At 42.7% G+C, this 13,861-nt stretch overlaps 1 protein-coding gene and 1 long non-coding RNA gene across 2 annotated transcripts in view; both read right to left on the minus strand.

The window, feature by feature from the left end:
- Positions 1-1,016: 1,016 nt before the first annotated feature.
- On the minus strand, positions 1,017-2,833 carry LOC122784224. The gene is made up of 3 exons (XR_006362155.1): positions 2,720-2,833; positions 2,113-2,230; positions 1,017-1,222 (listed from the first exon to the last, which is right to left on the minus strand). It is a non-coding gene; the product is annotated as an uncharacterized LOC122784224 (long non-coding RNA).
- A 1,258-nt stretch (positions 2,834-4,091) lies between these two features.
- The window catches only part of atp11a (ATPase phospholipid transporting 11A), a 72,518-nt gene continuing 62,748 nt past the window's right edge, over positions 4,092-13,861 (minus strand). The window contains exons 31-32 of the mRNA XM_044015887.1: positions 4,669-4,793; positions 4,092-4,111 (exon numbers count right to left, since the gene is read on the minus strand). Of these exons, the coding sequence (XP_043871822.1) occupies positions 4,686-4,793 (108 nt within the window). The 3' untranslated portion in view covers positions 4,092-4,111; positions 4,669-4,685. The remainder of the gene's footprint in view (positions 4,112-4,668; positions 4,794-13,861) is intronic.

The following is a 13,861-nucleotide window of genomic DNA, read 5'->3' on the forward strand; positions in this document are numbered from 1 at the left end:
GAAAGGCCTCGCAATTCTGGGTGCACATCAGTGTGTGCATTGTGGGGTGTTCTTCATCGAGGTAGCTGTGGCGCATTAACCTTCTCTTCTGCGTCCCCATTCTCAGACTCAGTCTGAGTCTCCTCATCAGCATGGGCACATTCACCTTTGAAACAGGAAGCAGGGAGTACAAATACAAACGTGTCCTATAACAGTCTTCATCCACTGACACACACCCACACACGTGAATGTGGTCTGAGTGATTTGATCTCAAGATGCATCAAAGACACATTGGGTTATTTACAGCTGTCTGTACTGTCCACTTGAGATCACATCTATCTATGATCTATTTGAATATGTTGTCCTCTGGATTCTATTCCCCAACTGCACTGTCTAGTCCTTTTTTGGAGGAAAAGAGAAGATAAACAGGAATTAGTTCAACACAAACCTAGAGCACTGCATTTGTCACAGAATAATCAAACAATTGTCAACCCATGACAGTATCTATGACATTCTGATAATTTGCTTGTGTACAATATCATGTCCCTGCATGTCCATGTCCTCCTCATCTGAGTAGCTCTCCACATCACTTGCTAGATCTTGCTCCTGAAACTGCTCTTGTTCCTCTGTAAGGTCCAGTGCAGACCCATCAAGTCCTGCCTTTAACACTTGCAAGTATTTATTTCTCACAGTGACTGTGACAGTGTGACGGTGAGACTGCAGCTGAGACCTACTGCAGGTGAGACCTTCTGCCTGAAGACCTCAAAGGCCTTCTTTACAGAGGCAGCAGTGGCTACCTTTATAGTAACTAACAAAATATTGAAAAAGTCAAAATTACACTTCATTTGGTAGATTTTTCCTCTTTGAAATACATGTAAGTTTCCTGTATGTTACACATGTTTCCTGCATGTTGCACACATCACATAAATCACATGATATCTTCCAGTGAGATGTTTGAGTCCTGAAAACATCACATTAGGCGGCATAAAAAAAAAAACAGACAACTTAAATCTTTCTATGGAAGAAAAACACAGTTAACATCTACAGGGTAGATGAGTGTGATCTGTTGATGGTTTTATTGTAATGGGTAATGGCTGATGGATAGACTCAATGTCCGCTCTGTTCTCTTGAGGAACTCCCAGTGTTGCCTTACTTCTCTAGCAAGGATCATCACCTCCTCCTGCAGTCTTCCTATGTGCATTACCTTATCAAAAATCTTTTTTTTGGCAAGGAACCACACCATCTAGAAATGTACAAAAAGAAGAAAAGAAAAATAAGGCCAGAACAAAAAGGCTAATAAGCTAAAACATAAATTACTGTATGACGGTGACCAATCTCCCAATTCAATACATGATTTACATGAGAAGAAATAATGTTGCCAAGAATAATGAATTAGGCCATCATCTCTTTTGTCATTCTCAAAACTCATTCACAAAAAGTTGAGGCTATTCGGTGATACCAATAAAAAGGTATTCTGGACTCAGTTTCAATGGGCATGTCATTAGAAGAGCCAGTAGTAGATGCCTATAACGGACAACAACAGCATTAATGATTTTGTTTCCATACTTCCCTATTAGGGATTGAAGTATGTAAATCAACAAATCGGTCCGGAGAAAGGACTCAAATTCTGTCACTGTGCTTGTATGTAATATTAGACTTATTAGCATGGATACAGTATTATTGTTTTTCCCTTTAGATACTGTAACAACAAAGGGGAAGACAACACAAGGAGTAAGTTTCATAAGGATTTGAAAATCAAAAATTGTGTTCCGCCTAATCATTGTCCTGACAGTACAAATGCTAGAACTTTGGACTATCCTCCACCAGAGGGGGGTGCTGTGCCAATCTCAGCTACATCGGGCGATAGGCGGGGTACACCCTGGACAGTTCGCCAGTCCATCGCAGGGCCACACACAGATAGAGACAAACAACCATTTACTCTCACACTCACTCCTATGGTCAATTTAGGGTGTCCAATTCACCTAATCCCCACATTGCATGTTTTTGGGCTGTGGGAGGAAGCCAGAGAACCCGGAGAGAACCCATAATTATGGACATAATTAAGGACATAATTATGAAAATCAGAATTGTGGGGAAAGGAAAAAATAATAATATATGCAAAGTATAACATACCAGTTGGGGGTAACTGCCAAAGAAATATGAAGCCAGCTTGTACTGCGTTACTGACAGGGCCGATTTACTCTTGGGGTTGGACCATTGCATCATGTTGAGCCACATATATCTCTGCTGTCTGGGAGACATCAGATAAGACACATTCCAATACATGAAAGAACCTAATAATCAAATGAGAAAAACATTCTTAAAACATTTGATGTCTTTCACAAGCTTTGTACCTGTTTGGCTATAAAGCTGTGCCTTTTGCTGCCTTAGGCCCAGAGAAATCTACTCAATTCTTGATCTCACTTGTAGCAGAGATCATTACTGGCTGCGGGGGGTTCTTTACACAAAGCAATGTTGAGTTATGCAAGAACATTGTACTGATTGATGTATTTAATCAGATAAGGCCCTTAAGAGACACACTGAAGTTACAGTGTGCTGCAAATCAACAAATTATATAAGGAAATCAACAAAGAACATGCTCATAAATTACATTGCCATGTTCCATAACAGATAAAAACATTGACCGAACATTTTGCTTTCTTCAGAAACAGCAAAAATGCTTGTTTCAATTGTATTGTGGAAATGTTACATATTATACAAGTTGATTAAAGATACCTACCATGTTCAGCCCAGTCCCAGACATCTCTGACCCACTGTTCCACAGTCTCATCATTTACAGACATCTCTCCCTTGAGGGTCTCTAGGCTCTGCCTCTCCCTCTCAAGACTCTGCTGTGTCTGTAGGAACAGGGGAGGGGGATGTGTTGTTTGAGTCTTAAAAGATGACACTTAGTGTAAATCCACAATGAGCTTGTGTTCAAACTTTATTGTACGAAGGAACATCCTATAGAAAAGTCAGCCTTTTGCTACTCTTGTTCATCCCTGGTCTGCCCACATGCACCATGGTCATATAACTAGGTAGATCCCTCTGCTGATCACATTAGGTATTATAATTGATTCATTGCATATCAACACAGGGGAATTTAAACTTTAAGAGTTTGTCACTCATATTGCAATGTGGCTGCAATTCTTTTGACTGTCTTTATTGACAGATGGCTCATCTAAAAAATAGGGAAAAAAGTCAATAAATCTTTGAAAGACAATTACAAATGTGGAAAACCAGGAACAAATAGGCATTCATTGTCGAGGGCCATTTTTATTTAGTTATTTGGTTCTGAAAAGTGTGATTTCTAGGCTTTCCATTAATGTCTAACACTTGGAAGTCTGAAAATATTTGACGAAGATGTTTGCCATTTGAATGTAGGCACTCCTCAAACTGCTTTAGGGAGAATTTTAGCCTCAAAGTTTTACAAACTTTTTCACGCTACAAAGAATGGGCCAAATTTGTACATTGGATTTTTTGAACAATAATAAAAATATTCAATCAAATGAGGTAGGCTGTGCTCATCATTCCACTGCAGAGTTTCCATAATCAATGATGTTAGGAAGCATTTCACCTTCAGTCCTGTGATGTCAGTCAGTCAGTCATCATCTAACCTCCACCAGAGGGTCGCGGGGGGTGCTGTGCCAATCTCAGCTACATCTGGCGATAGGCAGGGTACACCCTGGACAGTTCGCCAGTCCATCGCAGGGCCAGGTCCTGTGATGTATGAAGCTCAAATTGTACTGACTACAATGACCATGTTCACAGACGACCAAAGAGAAGGTCTGATGGATCCACAGATTAATTTAAAACTATGGCAGTCCTCACGCACACCACTGCGCATCTATAGGCTACTGCATCATTACCACCACATCTTCCGTTAAGTCACTCCGCAAACGCAATTTCACAAGCCACTATATGACACAAAAACAAGCTTCCACATAAGCATAGGCGTCAGCTACGCGGGGAACACATCCCCGGCACTATTTATGATCAACAGTTTTGTCCTCACCAATTCTAAAAAAGGCTATAAATGTATCATTAACACTCGAACTACCGGAAATGATGTACCTCTTCGGTGTAGGTCTTCCTCTTGAAATAATTTCCTTCTTTTCTCCAAACGATCGCCCTGAAAAGTGCACACGAAGGAGATCAGAAACATGATGGATCGGTGGTGTTAATGCAGTGATCATAGCTTACTTCAAAACCCGCCAAAGGTTCAAACGTCGTTGATGACAACAGCGGGGGCTCACGCCAGACACATCGCTGGGCCTGGGGCGCTCTGTCACTATGATATCACATTTTGATTGGCTGACGACAAACGTCAGTCAAAGTTATAGCCAAATAGGAAATGGCAGCTTCAACGAAAGGCCAGCAATACTACTAGAGCAGGTCCACGGAGCTATGATGCGTTTAATGACATCCAGGAAAATCCAGCTCAGCTTCACAAATAAAACATATTCTTTCTGGAAATATAATCATAACATACTGAAAAAGTAATTGAATTCAGACATGTTCAGACACACATTAATTTGATTATTAAACATAATAATAATAATAATAATTTAAAAAAAAAATTGATATTGTCAGGGACAGCAGAGAAGTCCCTGCTGGCCCTGACAGTCCACCACTGTAAACAACCATACCATACCCAAAAACCCTGTATTCACAAACACAACTTCTTACATGTTCATATGAAGTCTTCAACTATTGACTTGGACAATGGCGCACATCTGGTGTTCGGGACACATGAGTGATGCACGTCCACGGCTCTGTCTTCTCATCCATCTGCAGCAATGGGGGAACATGCCCTTGAAAGAGAAATTTCCCACAAATAGAAAAAAATTACACAATTTGTGAAGCAGTAAATATAAACTTCAGAACTTTGTTGTGTAAATTCCACAAACAACGGGCTTTCTTGCAACAGAAAATGCAAATATGTACTTTCAGATTTAGCTGTGCTGTTTGCTTAAGGGTTTTTGTTCCATGTTGCTCTTGGTCTACATGCGTCTGCAGGGCTGTCAACGTGTGAAAAAACATTGGAATGAGACTTTGTGGTGTGCAGTGCAAATGTATGGCTAGCTCAGTCAATGTTACCACCACACACCCAATTCCATCCAATTAGAAAGAAAAGACTGAACGGACTAGTTCAAATTCTAAGTTTCACTCTACCTCCTCTCGGTAATTCTGTACAGATTAGATTAGTGGCCCATTTTTTAACATTTACACGTCACCGGCATCACCGGACATGACGTCGGGGAACAGCAATCCCTGACTTCACTGTCACCCATGTTTAAAAATGTTCAGGAAACAAACATCTCAGATGTTCACGTGATACGGAGAACTAAGATCTCTTATAGTCTATAATCTGTTTGCGTTGAAGCGTGACTGGTTCAATAGATGGGGATGAGCCGTGGTTTAGACTTAGCACTCCCTTGTTGGCGCACAGACTGGGTCCCCAGCCTCTTGGCACAATGTCAGCGAATCAGCGTGAGCCGCACCTAGTTTGATCCCTCCTTGGCAGCAGCTGCGCTGTAGGACTATCTTTTAAGCTGTTATTTGATGTGGTGTTGTGAGCGGGCAACTATTTGCGTGGTGCTGTGTAGGCATGAGTTATTGTTTCACGTCTCTCTGTGGCGCTGTCTGTCTCACTGACTCCCCATTTGAGTATTCATCCAAGGTTGTGTGCATGTATACGTACAAAGCAGCTTTTAGCTTTGTACATATCGAGTCCGTTAGACTTGAGTATAAAGCAAATGTCAGTGTATAAAAGATATGTTCCCAAAAGGTCTAAAACTAAATTATAAACAATTACAAGCCAGTATAATGACAAAGATTAACTTGCAGATAACACTATGGAAGGGGAGATATATACTGTATTCATGGTGACAGGAAATAATTAGACACAGGTGGAACACATACACACTCCCCCGGCGCCACTTTAACTAAGGAGTTCTCGATTGCCCACATGGTACAGCAGGAGAGATCTTTTAGGGCAGAAAGGCACAAGGGTGGAGCTAAGCATCCTGTTGGCTTCGCTGGGACAGAATGGCTCCAATACCAACAGTGACTTCCACCAGGAATTTTCTACCAGAATTGGAGCAGAATTGGAACAGAATCCTCACTCTCAAGCTATTATATGGATACTACTTGTACTACTAAAGTATGGTATTACTGTAATAAAACCTCCCTATTACCACACTTTTATGATTGTTATACTATAACTTAGCTTAAATCAAGATGTGTTATAATCTCCCAGACCAGTGCTTCTCAAAGTGTAAGGTGAGCCCATAGATGGCCCTTGAAGGCCTCAGACTGGGCTCTAAAAAGATGTTTGACTTTGTTTTTCACATTGTACGTAGTGTATGATCAACACAACATAGAGCCTATTATTTGTGACCAAAATGGTTATCTTAAATTGTTTTGATCAGTATTGATAATCATTATTTGTGTTGATTAAATAAATACTCTTCAGTCTTAACTGTGTGTTGTGTTACATTGTTGCTAAAGTTTGAACATAGTATCAAATCAAATCCTTGATTCAATTTTGATTATTTTCAATAATTTTTTTCTCTCTTTTAGCACAGATGGGTCTGCCATTATTAGACTTGTCTAGTATAAACTAGAATGAAGGAGCACAAACACTGTGTGGTACAGTGTGACTACACAGAAAAGTAAAATTTTGAGTATAATATTTTGAGAAGAATATTTTGACTTTCTTCACTAAATGCCGTTGGTATTCTGACTTCAATTTCTGAATAATATGAACTGAGAATTCTGGCTTTTTTAATTTTATTAACTAAATGTTGTGTATATGTTAGACTCTGAGAGAAGTTTGAAGAGCAAACAGGCTGAATTTGACTGCTCACTCTGCAGTGTGTTTCTGTCTAAGCAGAAACCGAGGCCAGGCAACATTTATTGACAACGGCTGTGGCGCTCGATAAGAAGAGGCATAAAATCAGTCAAGTTGATTGGTGGACAACAGTGAGGGAGACGTGAAGTGCACAGTGGGCTGGAGCAGGGAGAGGGCTAAATGTGAAAAATTAAAATAAGGAGTTTGATAGCAGGGATGGAGGGAACAAAGACGGGGAGAGAGGATGAAGAGGACTAATCCTCTTCATCATATAATTCAGCGTCAAATTCATTGATATCAGTGGAAGGAAATTAGATCATAGCATAGAAGAGGCAGATAAATGTCAGCATTCTGCTTCCAGCACTTGGAAACCCATTCGGCAGTGAGAAGGGGGATTCACACTAGTCATACAACTGTTTTACCCTCAACATGAAACAGGCACTTACCTCTTTAATTATCAGTAGTGGTACTGACTCATTTAATTTAAAGGAGACATATTATACCCTATTTCCCCAAGTTAAAATAGTTCCCTGGTGTCTGTGACATGCTTTGGTCAAAATACCATAAGGATGAAGCACCATAGCAGTTCAATAACCCTGCTAAACCCACCCCTTTCAGAACACTCGGTTTTGTGCATGGTCCCTTTATATGCAAATGAGACACAGGCAGACACACACCCACTTCTTCCAGGGGGTTTCTGATTTGTCCTTTTTGCTGCGCTCACTCAGCTCCTGTTCCCTCCGCTCCATTCCTCTCTCCCTCCCTCCACTAGTTCTCTGACAATATCAATATGGCAGTGTGCGTGGAAAACAGCGAGAGTGCCGTCACAGGAAGAGACGTCTGACACAAGGATCAAGCTGAACACTGCCGAACTGTAAATCAGTTAAAAACACTTAGGGACAGCACCAATGATCGCCAGCGGCGAGCTGCATAAACTGCCGCTGTGACTGTATCAGACTGAGTCTGTGCTCCGGTCATGGAGGACGTACTGAACAAATATTTTTAATTAGGAAGTGTCAGAATGGTCAGTTATGAGCTCTATGTGACCTTTTCTTAACAATATGTGTGTTTGTACGTCGGTGAAATACGGTCGCTGATTAAATATGGCGATCGCTGGCCGCAGTCTGATGCGAAGTGGTGCGAACACACAAACACGCATTTGCTGACTTTACCCAGCACATTAGCTTCATATATAAAATCCTCTGAGGCTGGAAGTTTGTGTAAAACACTGTGCTCCACTGTGCAGCCACCAACAGCACACTTGTCCCTCCACGTTGACATAATACCGCTCTTCCTCCCTCGCCTGCACTCTTGCAGGGACAAGGTGGAGCTAAGGTGGAGCACAATGAAACACTAAGATGATCAAGATGGCGGCGCCCTGTACGGCAGCGGCTGCTTCCGCTCCCGGTAATATAGCCAATACATCACTTAATTCGCCATCTACACTACTGTCTGCTCAGCGGAACAGCTCACAAACGGTATATGACCGTCAGCTCATGCTTAGTTTACGCAAATTCAGTCTTTCTGACTATGTACATTTAGAGACGATCACACTACAAAGCCTTGGTCTGCTACACCAGTCGAACCCAGCGGCCTCCGCCCACGGAGACACCGGAGGCGGTGCGGGAGGAAACGGAAGCGTGGTTGTCGCGGCGGACTTACAGCTAAGCTAAAAGCTAACCCGTTCCGATCGCCGCTTCCCTCCATCCTGCTCGCCAACGTACGCTCCGTGGAAAGCCAACTGGACTATCTGAAGCTGGACTTAACCACCAAAAGGGAAACAAAAAAGTGCTGCATCCTCATTTTCACTGAGACGTGGCTAAACTCATCTGTCCCTGAAGCAGCCATTAGCCTGGACGGGCTAACAACATTCAGAGCCTACAGGAGTCACGTTCTCACAGGTAAAACCCGAGGGGGTGGAATTTGCATCTAACAACACTACCCTGGTCTCCAGTCATTGCTCTGTGGACATTGAGTTTGTGATTGTGAGATGCAGACCCTTCTACCTGCCCAGGGAATTCACCACCGTCACCATTGTTGCTGTGTACATTCCACCCAGCGCTAACACCAAGCAAGCGCTAAGTACCCTCTGCAGTGCCATCAGGGACATGCAAACCACACACCTGGAGGGCGTTTTCATTGTTGCTGGGGACTTTAACCAGGCCAACATGAAGACTGTTCTTCCAAAATTCCATCAGCATATGGATTTTGCTACCAGAGGGAAAAACACACTGGACTTAGTCTACACCAACATCAAGAAGGCCCCCGCCCCCACCTCGGCTCCTCAGACCATCTCTCTGTTATGCTAATTCCAGCATATCAGCCCCTGCTCACCATAGAAAAGCCTGCTGTGAAGAAGGTGAGAGTGTGGCCTGAGGGGTCTATGTCTGCACTACAGGACTGTTTTGAATGCACTGACTGGGACATGTTCAGAGACTCTGCAACAGACAGTCAACATACAGATGTGGAGGAGTATGCTGCATCTGTGACCGGCTACATCCAGTGGTGCATGGAGGAGGTCACAGTAGAAAAGACAATAGTCACACGGGCCAACCAGAAACCTTGGATGACTAACAAGACTGAGGGAGCATAATGCTGCCTTCAAATCCGGTGAAGCGGAAGCACTCAGAACAGAGAGGGCCAATCTGAACCGGGCCATCAAGCAGCAAAACGCGCCCACAGCCAGAAGGTCCAAGGTTTCTTCCATGACTCCAGCAACTCCAGACAACTGTGGCAGGGCATCAAGACTGTCAGAGACTACAAAGCCACACCCCCACCCTGCCGAGACGACATCAGCTTCCTCAATGAGCTCAACAACTTCTTTGGGAGATTTGAAGCTCTGAACAACACCCCCGCGAGCAAAGCCACCCCCCACCTCAATGAACAGGCACTCAAGCTCGAAACCACTGCTGTACGGAGAGCCCTGAGAAGTTAACGCATGGAAAGCATCTGGCCCTGATAACATCCCAGGACGGCTGATCAAGGAGTACGCAGACCAGCTGGCCCGCATGCTCACAGACATCTTCAACACGTCACTGATCCAGGCCGTTGTCCCCCCATGCTTTAAGTCTGCCACGATCATCCCAGTGCCCAAGAAACCAACCATCACATGCCTTAATGACTTTTGCCCTGTTGCACTAACAACGACCATCATGAAGTGCTTCGAGCGGGTGGTTAAGGACCACATCATTTCCATACTGCCTCCATCATACGACCCACTCCAGTTTGCGTCCAACCTAACCATCTCCACTGCTCTCCATCTGGGCCTGGAGCACCTGGAGGACAAGAACACCCATGTGCGGATGCTGTTTCTGGACTTCAGCTCAGCATTGAACACGATCATCCCCTAGGACCTGGTACACAAACTGGGCCCACTGGGCCTCAACACCCCCTGTGCAACTGGCTGCTGGACTTCCTCACCGACAGAACCCAGTCTGTTCCCTGAGCACCGGTTCCCCACAGGGCTGCGTCCTGAGTCCCCTGCTGTTCACCCTGATGACCCACGACTGTCGTCCCAGGTACAACAACAACCACATCCTAAAATATGCAGACGACACAACAGTTGTGGGCCTAATTCAGGACAACAACAAACTGGCCTACAGAGAGGAAGTGCGACATCTGGTGGACTGGTGCAGGGTGAACAACCTGCTCCTTAATGTTGACAAGACGAAAGAGATCATCATCGACTTCCCCGTCCCAGCCATACACCACTTCTCATCACTGGCACAACGGTGGAGACGTCAGCAGTACCAAGTTCCTGGGAGTTCACATCACAGACAACCTCAGCTGGACACTTCATACCACCTGCAGTTGTTGTGTATCTGCTCCTGGTCTCTTTCTCTCTTCTGTCTCTACCTCATGTGACTCTTGTCCTTTCTCTCCCCCACCTCTCCGCTGTCCCCCATTTTTCCTTTCACCCCAATCGGTTGAGGCAGATGACTTGCACATCTCTGAGCCTGGTTCTGTCAGAGATTTCTTCCTGTTAAGAGGGAGTTTTTTCTCTCCACTGATGCCTAGTGTTTGCTCATTGTGTGAACTGTTGGGGTTCTCTGCTCTCTTTGATGTTGTCTATGTACAGTGCCTTGAGATAATGTATGTTATGATTTGGCGCAATACAAATACAATTGAATTGAATTGAATTGAATTGAATTGAATTGAATTGAATTGAATTGAATGCACATTTTCATTAATACATGACTTGAGTAGTTCCTTATTCAAAATACATACAATACTACCACCTAGCCACATTCAGACAGTTAACACATTCTATGAAACATTCGTAGACAGTTTGTATTTTGTTTCTATATGTGTAAAACTACATTGAAATACATTTTTTTGCGGGTTTCATGCTTTGGTTGGAGGCTGCCATGTTTGTACAACAGCCCAAAAGGACAAACTGACACAGTGTGTGTGTTTGTTTGTATCACATTTTTAATCAGAAGCTTATTTTTACCAAGAAACAAAAAAAGACATCCTTACTGACATTCTGTGTTCATTCAACTGTGTCTCTTTAACCATGTTCGCATACAGTGTATTGTTCATTTATGTCAGTCCACCTCAGCATTCAGCTAAATAGAAGTCTCTAAGGATCAGCTTGTCTTGTCTCGTATTGTATTGTATTTGACTGCATTGTGTGTCAGGACATCGACGAGAGTGACAAAGACGATATGTGACATGAAGACACATGGAATAAAGTTTCTGCACAATTTCCTTCCATCAGACAAGACTGAAGGTGAAATGCTAGATAAGAAAAGGGGATGACACAGTCCAATCAGGTTCATAAGATACTGTGTATATATATATATGCATACACACACACACACACACATACATCTATATGTATATATGTGTGTGTATATTAAGGAGGATTTTAGCCGACTTATATTACTTGTATATATGGGCTAAAATCTTCCTTAATATTCTCTGTGTTTACATTAAAGTAGGACTCCATTAAGTTCAGATTGTAAGCTCCCATGGTTGTGATTGTGTATGTATCACTAAAGCAACTCCCTTAAAAATGTCAAGGCTCTTTGTACACACAAAAGGTCTCCCCCTCCACACACACACACTAACACACAGTGTGTACTGACTCATAAACAATCAGTGGCAAATAACAGCAATTTCACAGCTAATTCGTAGATTTCACGTGTGGATGCCTCCATCACTTCCCCCCATTTAATGCTGTGAATAGAGACACACACTGACATTACAACCATGACACAAGTCTCCCTCTCTCTATGTGTGTGTGTGTGTGTGTGTTGTCAGTCTAATTATTTAAGCCTGGTTTGAGTATTAGACTGACTGTTGGGCATACAAGTGTGCAGTTAGACACACTACGGACACTACAGGTGTTACTACAGTTGTCAAAGCAGCTAATTGTCGAATGATAATTTAATGAATCAACTGATTCCCTTAATTTGTCTATAGAGACTGGAAAAGTATGTGCTGTGTCTACATGCACATGGTCAGAAGTCAATTTATGTACCCTAAGGTGCAATCAAGGCTAATATAACCTCTTAGGAATAATTATTGAACCTCAAAATACATATGTGCCCTGCAGTATGGGTGGGCCTAACCCTTTTTAACTACTAGCCAACCCTAAATGAGTACACAAATGTATTAAAGCATTTAAAACTAATATATTAAGTTTTAAATGTTTAGACAACTACAGGTCAGAGAACAGTATGTCTCTATTAAAAGACAAACCTCAGGTAGAGCTAGGCTTCTATGTGGGGTACCTCAGGGTTCCATTCTAGGGCCTCTCCAGTTTCTGACATATGTAAATGATTTATCTCAGGTCTGTAATAATGTGTTGATTATTTTGTTTGCTGATGATACATGTCTTGTTGTCTCACATGAAAAGATTTGCACTCTGATTCGAAAAGCAGATGAAGAGCTATCATTAATTACTAAATGGTACAGACTCTCCCTCAATATAAATATATGAAGTATCATACTTTTTGAAATAAATAATATGCAACAAAACATATGTGCCAAAATATCAAAGCCCAGGATGAACTCCCAGGATGTACCCTCCATCCATGGTTTTTGAAGGAGTGGATCTGTTAAAAAAAACTTAACCCATATATAAAATTCACTCCTAAATTACAAAATTGTCACTAGGGGCACAACATTGGTCTTTATTAGATATAAACCTCAAGGGTACAAATGATGCTGCATTCCAATTGTAGTAGGAACCCACATTTTCCGAGGTCATGGGATGTTCCTTCCATGGCAACATCCCCTGAACTCAGATTTCAAATGCTGAGTTAGGATTCCAAGATGGCTGCCTCAATGAGGCGAGCCAGTGAGCTCGTACATGCCTTACGTACACCCCCTCTCAGTTGGCGGGCTATTTAATCTCCAAATTTTCCCAGTTATGTCTTTTTGCAACAGAGTTAGCTCCGGTTCTCTGGTAGTAGTCTGAAGCTTCCCATATTTCTTTATCAAGCTGTTTTTGAATGGTGAATGGTGAATGGTAAATGGTGAATGGTATTATATTGTGTTACTGTTGTTAAGAAAGCTTTATATATTACTTATATATTACTGATGGTGCTGTTGTTGCTGTTGTTCTATAACTTAATATATACATTTTCATATGTATATTTAATGTCAATTTTAAAATAGAGTGTAACTCTCAACATGTGTTGCGGGGGCCCCTCTGACCAATTATACTTAGGGCCCCCAAAATCTTAGCAGCAGCCCTGCTCACCAGAGCATGTACTAAAAAAAGTACCTGGTACCAGGTACCATGCTAGTGGAAATGCAACTTAACTGTGCCATGCTGAGGCGAGGCGAGTAGAGCCTGTGGAAACACTATGACACTGTGGTGGCGTCTGCAGTCTTTTTACTGTGATCTGCTGGGGCAGTGGACAGGAAAATACTGGATAAGCCGATCAGGAGAGCCAGCTATGGACTCCACTGAGGAAGTGGGTGAGAGGAGGATTTTTGGACCTTGCACCACCTACACAACACTGTGGGAGATTTAAGCAGCTCCTTCAGCAGCAGACTGCCATCAGACTGTAT

Source organism: Solea senegalensis, linkage group LG2 (assembly GCF_019176455.1).
Source record: "Solea senegalensis isolate Sse05_10M linkage group LG2, IFAPA_SoseM_1, whole genome shotgun sequence".
Lineage (NCBI taxonomy): Eukaryota > Metazoa > Chordata > Actinopteri > Pleuronectiformes > Soleidae > Solea > Solea senegalensis.